Here is a 16,219-nt window from a genome sequence, read left to right on the forward strand (position 1 = left end):
CAAACTTACCTACCACACCCTCTCTAAAAGTTTCTCCTACTTTAGCATTCAGATCCCCTACCACAATTACTCTCTCACTTGGTTCAAAGGCTCCTATACATTCACTTAACATCTCCCAAAATCTCTCTCTCCTCTCTACATTCCTCTCTTCTCCAGGTGCATACACGCTTATTATGACCCACTTTTCGCATCCAACCTTTACTTTAATCCACATAATTCTTGAATTTACACATTCATATTCTCTTTTTTCCTTCCATAACTGATCCTTCAACATTACTGCTACCCCTTCCTTTGCTCTAACTCTCTCAGATACTCCAGATTTAATCCCATTTATTTCCCCCCACCGAAACTCCCCTACCCCCTTCAGCTTTGTTTCGCTTAGGGCCAGGACATCCAACTTCTTTTCATTCATAACATCAGCAATCATCTGTTTCTTGTCATCCGCACTACATCCACGCACATTCAAGCATCCCAGTTTTATAAAGTTTTTCTTCTTCTCTTTTCTAGTAAATGTCTACAGGAGAAGGGGTTACTAGCCCATTGCTCCCGGCATTTTAGTCGCCTCATACGACACGCATGGCTTACGGAGGAAAGATTCTTTTCCACTTCCCCATGGACAATAGAAGAAATAAAGAAGAACAAGAGCTATTTAGAAAAAAGAGAAAAGCCTAGATGTATGTATATATATATATATATATATATATATATATATATATATATATATATATATATATATATATATATATATATGCATGTGCGTGTCTGTGAAATGTGACCAAAGTGTAAGTAGGAGTAACAAGATATCCCGGTTATCTAGCGTGTTTATGAGACAGAAAAAGAAACCAGCAATCCTACCATCATGCAAAACAGTTGCAGGTTTCTGTTTCACAGTCATCTGGCAGGACGGTAGTACTTCCCTGGGTGGTTGCTGTCTACGAACCTACTACCTACTACTAAATATAGCCCCAATTTCTCTATTATAGAACCTTTCACAATTTTTCTTTCCATCATCAATTTAATCTCATTTCCATAGATTTCTTCTTGTACCCTCTTTATCCAATATTCAAGAGGATGTGAAAACTTATATGAGATATTCATCTTGTTTAAAAATTTAAACACCAACTTAGTTACATTGATTAGTTTGAGTAAAGAAGAATATCTATTTATATCAATGGCTAGGGAAGGACAAACTATTGGAGCGGTGGTCACAGTAATTTCAACAGGAGCAATATATGCCTTTTGTACAGGCCAATTAGCTTTATTTACCAACCAGCTCGGTCCTTTAAACCATGATACAGCATTTACAAATTTAGCATAAGGTAAACCTCGAGACAAGAAATTAGCTGGATTCTCCTCACCAGGTATATGATTAAATGTTAACATATGCTAACCCAAACTATTATACTTCTCTTGCATCTGATTAATTTCAGCAACTCTGTTTTGTACGTACACAATTTTACTGTTTCCATTACGAATCCATTGTAAGGATACCTCATTATCAGACCAAATTACAGTGTTGCTAATATTTATCTCCTGCAACTTATTTCTTATATAATTAGCTAATTTGACACCTACATAAATGGCTGTTAATTCCAACTGAGGCAAGGTACGTGATTTAATTGGAGACACTTTAGCCTTAGACATAACAAAAGAAATAACACTATTACATTGAAGATAAGCAACTGCTCCATATGCCAATTTTGAAGCATCACAAAAAATGTGGAGTACATTTTTCCCATTTGGATTGGCCACCTGGCGTGGGAACTCCAACATTGGAATTTTTTCATAATCACCAGTTAATTCATCCCACCTGTTAATGAATTCCTCAGGTAGAATTTCATCCCAAGGACATTTAAGTTTCCAAGCTTCCTGTATTAATAATTTCCCTCTTATAGTAAGGGGTGACACTAAACCTAGTGGATCAAAACATTTGGAAACTTCAGCAAGCAAGACTCTCTTAGTTAATTTATTGGGCATACTGTAATTATTAGGTTTTAACATTAACAAATCTCTCTCAGTATCCCAAGTTAAACCCAATACATTACTACATTTTGGCACCTCATCTCCAGGGTAATCTTTACTTATTTTGTCCTTTAATTTGGACAAATTACTATTCCATTCCCTCAGAGGCATATTTGCACTTTGCATTATTTTATTAGCCTCTCTATAAGTCATTAACAGTTCCTCTTCAGTTGACGTCACACCCAGGAAATTGTCCACATAAAATTGTTTGCTCATTACTTTACTCAATGGACTTTCCATACGTTTAAGGTGTGCATTTATCGTCGCTTGAAGTAGGAACGGACTGGATGTAGCACCAAATAATACGCTCCTAAAGCGAAAGGTTTTCAGAGAGCTAAGTGGGTCACTAGGATTCTCAGGCCATAAGAAGCGGGTACAATCCCGGTCACCCTCTTGTAAACACACTCTTAGGAAAGCTTTACTTATGTCAGCCGTAAAGGCATAATTTTTTATCCTGAAATTTAATAAGATATCTCCTAATTTTTCCATCAACGACAGACCTGTCATCAAACAGTCATTTAAACTAGGTACATTTTTGTTACTTCTGGCACTACAATTAAACACAATTCTCAGAGGAGTGGTCTTAGAATCCTTCTTCACTCCGTGATGTGGCAAATAGTGACCATAAATTTTGGCTTGCTCAGGAGGTACCACTTCTATAAATTTATTAATTAACTGCTCAGCAATTATATCATTATAGGCAGTTAACAATTCTGGTGTCTTACTCAGTTCGCGGAGCTGAGCCTTAGTCATGAATTATTATTACAAGGAATCCTACCATACATTACATGGCCTCCTGCAGTCTTCAAAAGGGTGACATCACATTTCTTTACCATACCCTTTACAAAGGAGTCACTACCTATCAAAATATTTATTGGGCCTACAGAATCATCACTTACACCAGAAGGTGCTAAATTTACATTATGTGAGAGTCTTTCTGTAGCTTTATAAGCCCTGCTGTAGATATTTTCTCTGGAAGTCTATCTACAATTACTGCATTAACACGTTTTTTCTCATTGCCCAACCTGACAGTTACATAAACAGTGTCATACAATTGAGCTCTTTTATCTGAGAGAAAACCAGATAATTTTAGAGTGGTAGGATCGCCCATTTGTACTTTCATCCCATCAAGACATTTACGTTTAATGAAAGTACATTGGGATCCTTGGTCTAATAATGCAGTTACATTTTTTTTTATTTATGCCTTTTATCATCAATTTTTACCTGTAACACAGGCAATGCTACTTCAGCAAAACCATCATTATTAACATTAGCAGCAATTTTTTACATTAGCTACTGTTGTGTCAGAATTGTCAACATTATCATTGTTATCAACATTATCATATAGACCCTTACACATGACTATATGGTGTCTTCCTTTGTGACATTGATAACAGTTGTTTAATTTGGCATGACAACCCTTTACATAGTGATTACCTAAACACCTTATACATCTGTCAAGTTCCTCCAATCTTTCAACTTTATCATTCCATGAATTGTATGCATTGCAATTCTTAGAAAAATGAGTACCCTTGCAGAAAAGACAATCTATCTTTTCTCTGACTGGTTTCTTATTAACTGGGCTACTCTTAGGAGGGTACTTATTCTTCTTACCTTTTGGAGAATCATTATTTCTGATTCTTGCTACTTGATATGCACCTATGCAACTATTTTTAGGAAATGAATTTTGATTATTACCATTGGGATAATTTTTCCCTTTGTGAAACTTGACAGATACTTCAGAGTTATTATGTGTTGCATCTTTAAAATGAGTTGGTTGGCTGGTCTGCAACTGAACAATTAATTCTTGTAGACCTAGTCTTATTTCCTCTAGACCAAAATAACCCTTGTGATACTTGTTCGAGAACCATTCAAGTGTTTTACTGCTTAATTTATTCTGTACCATGGCACTCAATAACCAGTCTGATTCCTTCAGATTATATTAATTACTTAAAGTTTTGAGAGTGCTCTCCAGTTTAACTCTAAACTGCTGTAAACCTTTGTAAGTGTGATCTGGAGATTTTAAATTAACAATGATATTCACTAGATCCAACCTATTTTGTTCTATATTACCATAAGTGACCTTCAACAAGTCAACTGCTTCCTTGTAAGAGTCATCTACATTGGGAAAGGCTTGTATTTGTATGTGAGCATCTCCTCTTACCTGTCCTTTGAGGTAAAATAATTTAGTTACACAGGCTAGGTCACTCCTGTCATGCACAGCTGCTTTAAAAATTGACCAAAATTCCTCCCAATTTTCTCCAGGATTAAACACAGGTAAACATAATTCTGGGAGTTTTGGCAAAGACATATTATTTGTTGGAGCAGACTGATTAACTGCCTGGTTTACACATTTTAATTTATTCAAGACCTGACTTTTACAAGAAAGAATCTTTTCCTCTAATTCATAATACTGATTAATCATAAGATCTACTTCAGTCTCATCTACACAGTTTACTAACAAATCTCCTTCATATTTGTTGTAATATAATTTGTATGAATCATATCTATTACCTAAAGCATCTAAACACAATTTTAAATCATCAGTATTCACAGTTTCTTGATTCATTAATTCCAAACATTTATTGTATGCTTTTGTTACATGCCTTTTTCTAGCTTGCAGTGATGCTTTTTTTGATCTGTATTCCATATGTTTGTCTTCTATATTAATTTCCTCATTTTCAGCCATGATGCAATGTATTAAATTCAACTATATTAATAACACTGATTACAACTTACAACACTGATACAACTTACCTTTGAATAAATCCTAGCTACTTGAGCTTAGCAATTACATGTAAGAAAATTATAATATAAATTTTAGCTACACTTGAGCTTAGCAATTACACATATACTGATATAAATCTTGGCCAGAATTGGCTTATCAAAATTAATATTATACAAATACATTAATATAAATCCTAGCCACTTGAGCTTAGCAATTACATGCAAGAAAATTGCAATATAAATTTTAAATACACATTAATAATGTTAGCTACACTTGAGTTTAGTAATTACACATACACTGATATAAATCTTGGCCAGAATTGTCTTATCAAATTAATATTATACAAATTAATATAAATCCTTGCCAGAATTTGGCATAGCAAAATTAATATTATACACAATATGATCTTTAGCCACACTTGGCTTATCTAAATTAATATTATACAAATTAATATAAATCCTTGCCAGAATTTGGCATAGCAAAATTAATATTATACACACTAATATAATCTTTAGTCGTACTTGACTTGGCTTATCCAAATTAATATTGTAATAATTAAATCCACTACACATTAAGTAAATTTGTGAACTTAACATCCACCTCCTGTCATTTCACATATAATTATTAAGTAATTAACTAATTAATAACTTCACTAATTACATCCGGTTTGAAGGACCAATGGGCAAATTAAATATGGAAAATTACATTTATCTGAATGTAACTCATTATGTACATAACAGTAAATGATAACAAAGATAATTATTATTATCAGTTACATAGACAAGTAGGAATTTGGGACACCTAGGTCGCAAAAATGTCCCCCTTCGATACCTACAACTGTCTTATCCACAAGTTGCTCTAGACCTATTAATTACAAATGGAATATGTATCACCAGGAATTCTGGTAAATATATAAATTTGTGGACTGTATATTAAAAATAATAAATGATTATATATATATATATATATATATATATATATATATATATATATATATATATATATATATATATATATATATATATATATATATATATATACATATACATAACAGAAGGAGAATATCTTAAAATCACTCACCAATTTGACTGGAGATCAAGGTGTATCATACTCAGAAAAACTCAGTAACTAAATTTATGAAAATACTGGCCAGAATTATAACACGAATCTAGATAGCTTATCTGAGGTTCCTGGAGCTGTCTTGTCCAGTTGTCTGATATCTCAATTTATGCAGGAATGCATATCCAACAATTTCGCCTCCTATTTGAGAGGTGTCAACCCAATTTTACCTCTAGAGCACGAAAATTCTTCACATTATTAACTAACGTCTGCTACTCAATTCAAAACAACAATGGCGAGTCTCGTCTGTGCAGGCGCAGGCTTCTTTCCCATTTTTTAATAACATAAATTTTATTAAATACAGTATGGCCATCTATTTACATATAACTACTGTATTTTTGGAAAATATATACAGTATTTTCCACAATACTTAAATAATCATACCATGTTTTTTTCTTGGCCCATGGTGAGCTTTACTAAACACCCCTCAAGGGAGGTTCCTTGATATTGGTAAGGGGCTCTTGATCTAGGGAACTGGATCTTTGCTCAACTTCCCTTCCATCCCCCACATGCGCTATATAATCCTACGGGTTTTGCGCTCCCCCATAATTATAATAATAATAATCTGACAGGGTACTTAATAGTAACAATAAACTACGACAGATAAGTCATGCTGGATTATATTAGGTCAAATGTTACATAATTTAATATATATAAAACCTTTGTAACCGCTTAAAATTGAGCAAGTAGTCAAATACAATAAAATTTAGGTGGTGATCCCCTCAGAAGCATCTGGCAAGATGTCTCATTCAACACAGTTTATTTTTCATTGTCGCTATTTGCAACACTTGAGCCATAACATCAATATTACTTTATACACAAGATGGACGTTATAGTCGAAGAGAATAAAATAAACATTTGTGGTTCAGAGATGATAATATTGTTAAAGCCAATAAGTGTATTGGGGAAAATATAAAACTGTGCTAGATGAGAAGAGTGACGTCACTGTTTTCATGCTAACATCTGGTGCACCTAGTTACTAGAGCAGTACCTAGTGAGGACTTATACCTAGTTACTGGAGCAGGAGCAGCAACACCTAGTTACTGGAGCAGGAGCAGCAACACCTAGTTACTGGAGCAGCAACAGCACTAGGATGGGGGAGGCCGAGGAGAGTAGGTTGGCAGGTTATTATGGAGAGCTGAAGAAGTTTATTGAGAACAACAACTACCAGAAGGTCATTAAGGTTGCTAATAAAAGTAAGTAGTGGTTGATGGTGGTGGTGGTTGATGGTGGTGGTGGTTGATGGTGGTGGTTGATGGTAGTAATGGTGGTAGTGGTGGTGGTTAGTGGTGGTGGCTGATGGTGGTAGTGTGGTGGTTGATGGTAGTAATGGTAGATGGTGGTAGTGTGGTGGTTGATGGTGGTAGTGGTTGATGGTGGTAGTGTGGTAGTTGATGGTAGTAATGGTGGTAGTGGTTGATGGTGGTAGTGTGGTGGTTGATGGTGGTAGTGGTTGATGGTGGTAGTGTGGTAGTTGATGGTAGTAATGGTGGTTGATGGTGGTAGTGTGGTGGTTGATGGTAGTAATGGTAGTGGTTGATGGTGGTAGTGGTGGTTGATGGTAGTAATGGTGGTGGTTGATGGTGGTAGTTGATGGTAGTAATGATGGTAGTGGTGGTGGTTGATGGTGGTAGTGGTGGTTGATGGTAGTGGTGGTGGTTGGTAGTGGTGGTGGTTGATGGTAGTGGTGGTGGTTGATGGTGGTGGTGGTTGATGGTGGTAGTGGTGGTGGTTGATGGTAGTTGATGGTAGTGGTGGTTGATGGTGGTGGTGGTGATTGATGGTGGTAGTAGTGGTGGTTGATGGTGGTGGTGGTGATTGATGGTGGTTGATGGTGGTGGTGGTTGGTAGTGGTGGTGGTTGATGGTAGTGGTGGTGGTTGATGGTGGTGGTTGATGGTAGTGGTGGTTGATGGTGGTAGTTGATGGTAGTGGTGGTTGATGGTGGTGGTGGTGGTTGATGGTGGTAGTGGTGATTGATGGTGGTGGTGGTTGATGGTGGTAGTGGTGGTGGTTGATGGTAGTTGATGGTAGTGGTGGTTGATGGTGGTGGTGGTGATTGATGGTGGTAGTGGTGGTTGATGGTGGTGGTTGATGGTGGTGGTGGTGATTGATGGTGGTAGTAGTGGTGGTTGGTAGTGGTGGTGGTTGATGGTAGTGGTGGTGGGGGATGGTGGTGGTTGATGGTAGTGGTGGTTGATGGTGGTAGTTGATGGTAGTGGTGGTTGATGGTGGTGGTTGGTGGTGGTGGTGGTTGATGGTGGTAGTGGTGGTGATTGATGGTAGTGGTGGTGGTTGATGGTGGTAGTGGTGGTGGTTGATGGTGGTAGTGGTGGTTGATGGTGGTAGTGGTGGTTGATGGTAAGTGGTGGTTGATGGTGGTAATAGTGGTGGTTGATGGTGGTAGTGGTGGTGGTTGATGGTGGTAGTGGTGGTGGTTGATGGTGGTAGTGGTGGTGGTTGATGGTAGTAGTGGTGGTTGATGGTAGTAGTGGTCGTTGATGGTAGTAGTGGTGGTTGATGGTGGTAGTGGTGGTTGATGGTGGTAAGTGGTGGTTGATGGTAATAGTGGTGGTTGATGGTGGTAGTAGTGGTGATTGATGGTGGTGGTGGTTGATGGTGGTAGTTGATGGTAGTTGAGCATCAGTGATCTCAGCCTCCTGAGGAATTGGTTTAGATTGATAGGGGTAAGTTTATTTAGGTACAGGTATACGTAAGTACAATTATCATACATAGTTTAACGTGTGTAAATTACCTGGAATGACCCATATCATCTTCCCATTGTATCTCATTTAGGTCATAATTTATAGGGTCCCAGTTGATGTTCTTGTTGAAATTTAATTTATTGAATTTACCTCTCACGACCGAGTATATTTCTGCCACAGGCCTCTGTGCACACTGGTCTGAACCTCGATAATGTTGTGGTCTGACACTGTAGAATTTGACACCATTATGTCCCAGACCAGATTCCATTGTTAATAAATATGGGGTCTAGGGTGTTTCAAAATATGGCCGTAGCGCTCCAAACCTTGATTTTCTCCATAAGAAAGCATGTAAAAAAACGTAGATCTACGTTTGGAGTGCCACACGAGTGAACGTAGATCTACGTTTGGAGTGCCACACGAGTGAACGTAGATCTACGTTTGGAGTGCCACACGAGTGAACGTAGATCTACGTTTGGAGTGCCACACGAGTGAACGTAGATCTACGTTTGGAGTGCCACACGAGTGAACGTAGATCTACGTTTGGAGTGCCACACGAGTGAACGTAGATCTACGTTTGGAGTGCCACACGCGTGATCTCGTTTGGAGTGCCCACGCGTGAGCGATAGATCTCGTTTGGGTGCCGCAGTGAGCGTAGATCTACGTTTGAGTGCGTTTGGACCGCACGAGGTGAGCGTGATCTCGTTTGGAGTGCCACCGCGGTGAGCGTGATCTTTCGTTTGGGTGCCACCGCAGTGAGCGTAGATCTACGTTTGGAAGTGCCACCGCGAGTGAGCGTAGATCTCGTTTGAGTGAGCAGTGAGCGTAGATCTCGTTTGGAGGGTGCCACCGCAGTGAGCGTGATCTAGAGTGCCACCTCGGTGAGCGTGTCCACGTTTGAGTGCCACGTGAGCGTAGATCTACGTTTGGAGTGCACGAGTGAGCGTGATCTCGTTTGGAGTGCCGCACGAGGTGAGCGTGGATCGTTTGGAGTGCCACCTGCAGTGAGCGTAGATCTCGTTTGGAGGGTGCCCGCGAGTGAGCGTAGATCTGCGTTTGGAGTGCCTGCAGTGAGCGTGAATCTGCGTTTGGGTGCCACACGAGTGAGCGTAGATCTCGTTTGGAGTGCCGCAGTGAGCGTAGATCTCGTTTGGAGTGCCACCGCAGTGAGCGTAGATCTCGTTTGAGGGTGCCACGGTGAGCGTAGATCTCGTTTGGATGCCACCGCAGTGAGCGTGGATCTCGTTTGGAGTGCCACAGTGAGCGTAGATCTGCGTTTGGAGTGCCACCGCAGTGAGCGTAGATCTACGTTTGGAAGTACCACTGCAGTGAGCGTAGATCTCGTTTGGAGTGCCACCGCGGTGAGCGTAGATCTCGTTTGGAGTGCCCTGCAGTGAGCGTAGATCGTTTGGGTGCCGCGTGACGTGTCTCCACACGAGGTGAGCGTGATCTGCGTTTGGAGTGCCACAGTGCGTAGAGCGTTTGGGAGTCGCGGTGAGCGTGATCGTTTGGGTGCCACGCAGTGAGCGTAGATCTCGTTTGGAGTGCCACGAGGTGAGCGTGATCTGCGTTTGGAGTGCAGTGAGCGTAGATCTCGTTTGAGGGTGCCACCGCGAGTGAGCGTAGATCTCGTTTGGAGTGCCACCGCAGTGAGCGTAGATCTCTACGTTTGGTCCTGCAGTGAGCGTGATCTCGTTTGGAGTGCCACCTGCAGTGAGCGTAGATCTCGTTTGGAGTGCCGCGAGCGTAGATCTGGAGTGAGCGGTGGCGTAGATCTCGTTTGGAGTGCCACCGCAGTGAGCGTGATCTGCGTTTGGAGGGTGCCTGCAGTGAGCGTGATCTCGTTTGGAGTGCCACTGCAGTGAAAGCGTAGATCGTTTGGAGTGCGTGCTAGTGCCAGCGGCGTAGATCTACGTTTGGGTGCCGCAGTGACGTAGATCTCGTTTGGAGGGTGCCACCGCAGTGAGCGTAGATCTCGTTTGGGTGCTGCAGGTGACGTAGATCTGCGTTTGAGTGCCACGCATGACGGCGTGATCTCGTTTGGAGTGCCACGCGGCCGAGGCGTGATCTCGTTTGGAGGGTGCCACCGCGGCGAGCGTGATCTCGTTTTGGAATGCCTACGAGCGAGCGTGATCTCGTTTGGAGTGCCACCTGACGTAGATCTGTTTGACGCGGCGACGTGATCTCGTTTGGAGTGCCACCGCAGCGAGCGAGATCGTTTGGGTGCCTGCAGCGACGTCTCGTTTGGAGTGCCACGCGGCGACGTAGATCTCGTTTGGGTGCCCTGCAAGGGCCGTGAATCTCCTTTGGAGTGCCACGCGGCGGAGCGTGATCTACGTTTGGAGTGCCACGAAAGCGGAGCGTAGATCTACGTTTGGAGTGCCACGGCGACGTAGATCTCGTTTGGAGTGCCACCGCGGCTGACGTAGATCTACGTTTGGAGGGTGCCACCGCGGCGGCGTGAATCTACGTTTGGAGTGACCAATTTGGACGTAGATCTACCGTTTGGGTGCCCGGCGACGTGTCCGTGAGGTGGGCAATGACGTTTAGATCGTTTGGAGTGCCCCACGAGGCGTAGATCGTGGAGGTGCACGTAGATCTACGTTTGGAGTGCCACACGAGCGAACGTAGATCTACGTTTGGAGTGCCACACGAGCGAACGTAGATCTACGTTTGGAGTGCCACACGAGCGAACGTAGATCTACGTTTGGAGTGCCACACGAGCGAACGTAGATCTACGTTTGGAGTGCCACACGAGCGAACGTAGATCTACGTTTGGAGTGCCACACGAGCGAACGTAGATCTACGTTTGGAGTGCCACACGAGCGAACGTAGATCTACGTTTGGAGTGCCACACGAGCGAACGTAGATCTACGTTTGGAGTGCCACACGAGCGAACGTAGATCTACGTTTGGAGTGCCACACGAGCGAACGTAGATCTACGTTTGGACAGTTTATGGGTTAAGGTGAATTTAATGCAGAGGTTTAATACAGTGTAACCTCGGTTGTCAACTGCATTAGTTGTCGAACAAATCGGTTTTCAAACTAGGAATTTGAAAAAAAAAATGACCTGATTTTTGTATGTTTTCTTGGTTGTCAACCGAAAATTTGAACATCTTGGGTCATGTGCTCACTGTCTCGCATGCTGTAAACATCTCTTGACCTTTTCTTGTGCATCGTGTGAATTTTTTTATTTTGAAGTTTTGGTGCAATTTTGTTTTATTGAGATAATCCATCATGGATCCAAAGAATGACCATTTCAATATCCTCACCTGTTTGAGGCTTATAGACAAAGCCTGGGGGAATGTGTCTTCCAGGACCATGCAGTCAGCATGGAAGAAATTGCGGCCTGACTTTGTGGCAGCCAGGGATTTTGAAGGCTTTGAAGATGACCCTGAGCCAGAAGGAGACCTGTGGAGTTGGTGGAGGAGCATAGAACTGGTATGAAGTGAAGGAGGTTTGCTGAAAAATATCCAGACAAAGCAGTGGCCATCCGCCTCTCTAACATGTACAGTGACAGTGTAATGTTACAGTTTAGACAAGTGTTAAAACGGAGCCTTAACCAAACCTCACTGGAAGCAGGAGGTGGAGGAGAGGAGGGGGTATGTTACTGCTTGGAGAGTCACCTTTTGTTACTATGTCAGGCAACTGTGCTTCTGGTGTTGCTTCTCCTTTTTTTCTCTTTTCACCACTAATACCTTATTCTGGCTCACTGAGACAAAGAACCAGTGAGCCAGAATAAGGTATTAGTAGTGAAAAGAGACAAAAAAAGAGAAGCAACACCAGAAGCACAGTTGCCTGACATAGTAACAAAAGGTGACTCTCCGAGCAGTAACATACCCCCTCCTCTCCTCCACCTCCTGCTTCCAGTATGCCATTAGATTTCCTCTGGCAGGTAAGAGGCAGTTAAATTTTCATTTACTGTACAGTATTTCAGTCAAAGTTTCTTTTAGTATTCATTTTTATAGTTTTATGTAGAACAGGTTGGCCATCACTAATCCAGCAATCAGTTATCTGGTTCCATCAGTAATCCGGCACTAATTTCGGCTAGCATAATCTCAAATTTCATCATTATACTAACTCGAAAATTGTGCAGATGGTTGTAAATCCACAGTAGCAAGCCAGTGGAGGAGAAAGCAGTGATGAAAATGAGGAAGATGTAGCAAAGAGAGTCTCTATTGATAGGTTAATTAAGTGTACTCTAACCTAACCACTCTGTAATTCAGCAAACTCGTTAATCTGGCACACTACAGGTCCCAGTGATGCAAGATTAATGATGGCCGACCTGTAGTAAGTACATTTTTAATAAATTATTATATTGTCATTTGGGTTCTGGAATGGATTAATTTTATTTACATTATTCTTAATGGGAAAAATTGCTTTGGTTGTCGTCCATTTTGGTTGTCAAATTGACATCTGGAACGACTTAAGTTCGACAACTTGGAATATACCTGGAGAGGGTTTTGGGGGTCAGCGCCCCCACGGCTCGGTCCGAAACCAGGCAGTGTGGTGGATCAGGGTCTGATCAACCAGGCTGTTAATGCTGGACTCTCGCAAACTGACATACGAACCACAGCCTGGCTGGTCAGGTACTGACTTAGGTACCTGTCCAGTGCCTTCTTGAAGACAGCCAGGGGTCTGTTGGTAAGCCCCCTTATGTATGCTGGGAGGCAGTTGAACAGTCTTGGGCCCCTGACACTTATTGTGTTGTCTCTCAGTGTACTCGTGGCACCCCAGCTTTTCATTGGGGAATATTGCATCTCCTGCAGAATCTTTTGCTTTCATTGGGAGTGATTTTCATGTGCAAGCTTGGTATTAATCCCTCTAGGATTTTCCAAGTGTGTATTATCATGTATCTCTCTTGCCTGCATTATAGGAATACAAATCAAGGGACTTCAACCGTTTCTAGTAATTTAGGTGTCTTATTGTACAGTGGACCCCCAAATTTCGTGATTAATCCGTTCCAGAGAGTCTGCCGAAAGTCGAAACTCACGAATTTTGAAACCATTTCCCCCATACGAAGTAATGTAAATCCAATTAATCCATTCCAGACACACAACAGTATTAACAAAAATTATTTTTTTTATAGATTAAATATAGATTTAAATACAGAAAAGAACGATAAATCGAGTATAAAACAATAACATCACACTTATCTTTATTGAAGACTCTTGTTGGTGTATGGATGATGGGAGGAGGGGAGAGGATGGAGAGGTTACACTATTGTTTGGAAGGGAAATCCCCTTCCATAAAGACTTTAGGTACCAAGTCCTTATCCTGGGTTACTTGCCTTCTTTGTTTTTTAATGGCACTGTGACCAGCTTGAGTCACTGGACCCGTGTCACACACAAAAAAAAAAAACGTCCAGAGAGCTCTTGCAGCTCTTCCCTCTACCATAATCACTACCACCATCACAACCACTACCACTCTCTACCACCATCACTACCACCATCACAACCACTACCACCCTCTACCAACATCACTATCACCCTCTACCACCATCACAAGCACTACCACCCTCTACCACCATCACAAGCACTACCACCCTCTACCACCACCATTTCGTATTTTTCTACAAACTTTTTCTTTAATTCTATCACGTTTCTCACCTTCTTTACCAAAGGGCTGGCACTAGAAGCTTTCTTAGGGCCCATGGTGGCTTATTTAGCAGTTGCAAGCACAAAAAAGAATGGATTATTTTGAAATGTATCGTACGAGTGCTGAGTGGACTAATAGACAGACAGGTTGTATTAGATTTATCAGTCATTTATATTTCACTTTCTGGGGGTGTTTTTTTAACACTATTTTTGAATCACTTGTAATATAAGAAACATTTAGAATCATCTAGTACATATAAAGCTGCATATTTTGGGCCATTTGTATATAAAGGTTTTGCTCAGGTTGAGTCATGCACTTGCAGTATCAGGGGTGTGTGCTTTTTGTATTGTTCCTATTGATGCAGCTCTTCAAGAAGCTTTAGGGCAGGATTTATTTATATTAGGTATCATATAAACCCTGTCATTAACTCAGGCCATATAAACTGTTCCACCACCAAGGTAGAGGCAACATGAAGACAATTGATAATGTTCTGTTCAGTTTTAGCTGATGACCCCAAGGAGGTGAAGGCTTGGCAGTGCAAGATTGTGGCTCTCATCCACCTCGACCAATTCTCTGATGCTCTCAACATCGCTAACAAGTCAAAGTTGACAGAGTGAGTCCTTGCACCATTGATACCTTCTATTTAATGTATAGCCATGATACTAATTGTCAAGTCTTAATTATGTACAACTGCCATTAATTGGTTAGGCTTAATTATATACAAATAATATACGTACTAATTTTTTACAACACTGGCTATCTTCCACACAGGCAAGGCGATTCAGAAAAGTAGGAAATATATTCACCTTTATTCATTCAATCACTGTGTTGCCAAAAGTGTGCTAACATTGCATTTCAGTTGATCCTCTGAACTGTAACGTCCTCACCCCTCTCCTACGGAGTGCAGTCACTGTACTTCCCACCTCCAGGACTGTAACATCCCCACCCATTGTTCATAGTACAGGCACTATACTTCCTGCCTTCAGGACTGTAATGTCCCCACCCTTTATAGTGCAAGCACTCTGAAGACTTTCTTTCAGATATATTTTACAAAGACTGTAGCTTTTAGTCACTCCTGCATGACTGCTGCACCCACCTGTCACTCCTGCATGACTGCTGCACCCACCTGTCACTCCTGCATGACTGCTGCACCCACCTGTCACTCATTCATGACTGCTGCACCCACCTGTCACTCCTTCGTGACTGCTGCTCCCAACATAATCAACTATGTGTTTCACATTGTCTTCCTCACAGACAGCTGGCGTTTGAGAAGGCATATTGTCAGTACCGGCTGAACCAAGTGTCAGAGGCCTATGACACCATCTGCAAGGCTGCTGATGTGACACCTCGCGTCCAGGAGCTCCAGGCACAGATCCTTTATCGTCTGGAGAGGTTAGTCACCAAGTTATCACCTGGAGAGGTTAATCACCAAGTTATCTCCTGGAGAGGTTAGTCGCCAAGTTATCACCAGGAGAGGTTAGCTGCCAAAACACAGATAACCCGCACTTAGTAGACTGAAACTTACGACAAAGTTTTGGTCCAACTTGGACCGTTAAAAAAAAACGTACCATGGGCTGGGATGGAATCCGTGATCAGAGAGTCTCAAAACTCCAGACCGTCGTGTTAGCCACTGGGCCAGCTAGCCGTTAACCTGAGTGACTGGTTAATGGTTCAAGTCAGACCAGAAAGTTGTTAAAAGTTTGTCTTCTAAGTGTGAGTTACTTGTGTAATGTTCCAACCACAGTATTATGACTATTTTTCTGAGGTTAGCCACCAAGTTATCATTTTCCGAGGTTAGCCACCAAGTTATCTTTTCCGAGGTTAGCCCCAAGTTATCATTTTCCGAGGTTAGCCCCAAGTTATCATTTTCCGAGGTTAGCCCCAAGTTATCATTTTCCGAGGTTAGCCCCAAGTTATCATTTTCCGAGGTTAGCCCCAAGTTATCATTTTCCGAGGTTAGCCCCAAGTTATCATTTTCCGAGGTTAGCCCCAAGTTATCCTCCGAGGTTAGCCACCAAGTTATCATCTCGCTGGCCAGCAAGACACTATAT

At 41.6% G+C, this 16,219-nt stretch overlaps 1 protein-coding gene across 1 annotated transcript in view; it reads left to right on the plus strand.

Moving 5' to 3' along the window:
• The first annotated feature begins 6,818 nt into the window (after positions 1-6,818).
• The window catches only part of Srp72 (signal recognition particle 72), a 58,725-nt gene continuing 49,324 nt past the window's right edge, over positions 6,819-16,219 (plus strand). The window contains exons 1-3 of the mRNA XM_070096743.1: positions 6,819-7,065; positions 14,667-14,781; positions 15,423-15,560. Of these exons, the coding sequence (XP_069952844.1) occupies positions 6,963-7,065; positions 14,667-14,781; positions 15,423-15,560 (356 nt within the window). The 5' untranslated portion in view covers positions 6,819-6,962. The remainder of the gene's footprint in view (positions 7,066-14,666; positions 14,782-15,422; positions 15,561-16,219) is intronic.

The sequence above is a fragment of the Cherax quadricarinatus genome, chromosome 54 (genome assembly GCF_038502225.1).
Source record: "Cherax quadricarinatus isolate ZL_2023a chromosome 54, ASM3850222v1, whole genome shotgun sequence".
In the NCBI taxonomy this organism is placed as follows: Eukaryota; Metazoa; Arthropoda; class Malacostraca; order Decapoda; family Parastacidae; genus Cherax; species Cherax quadricarinatus.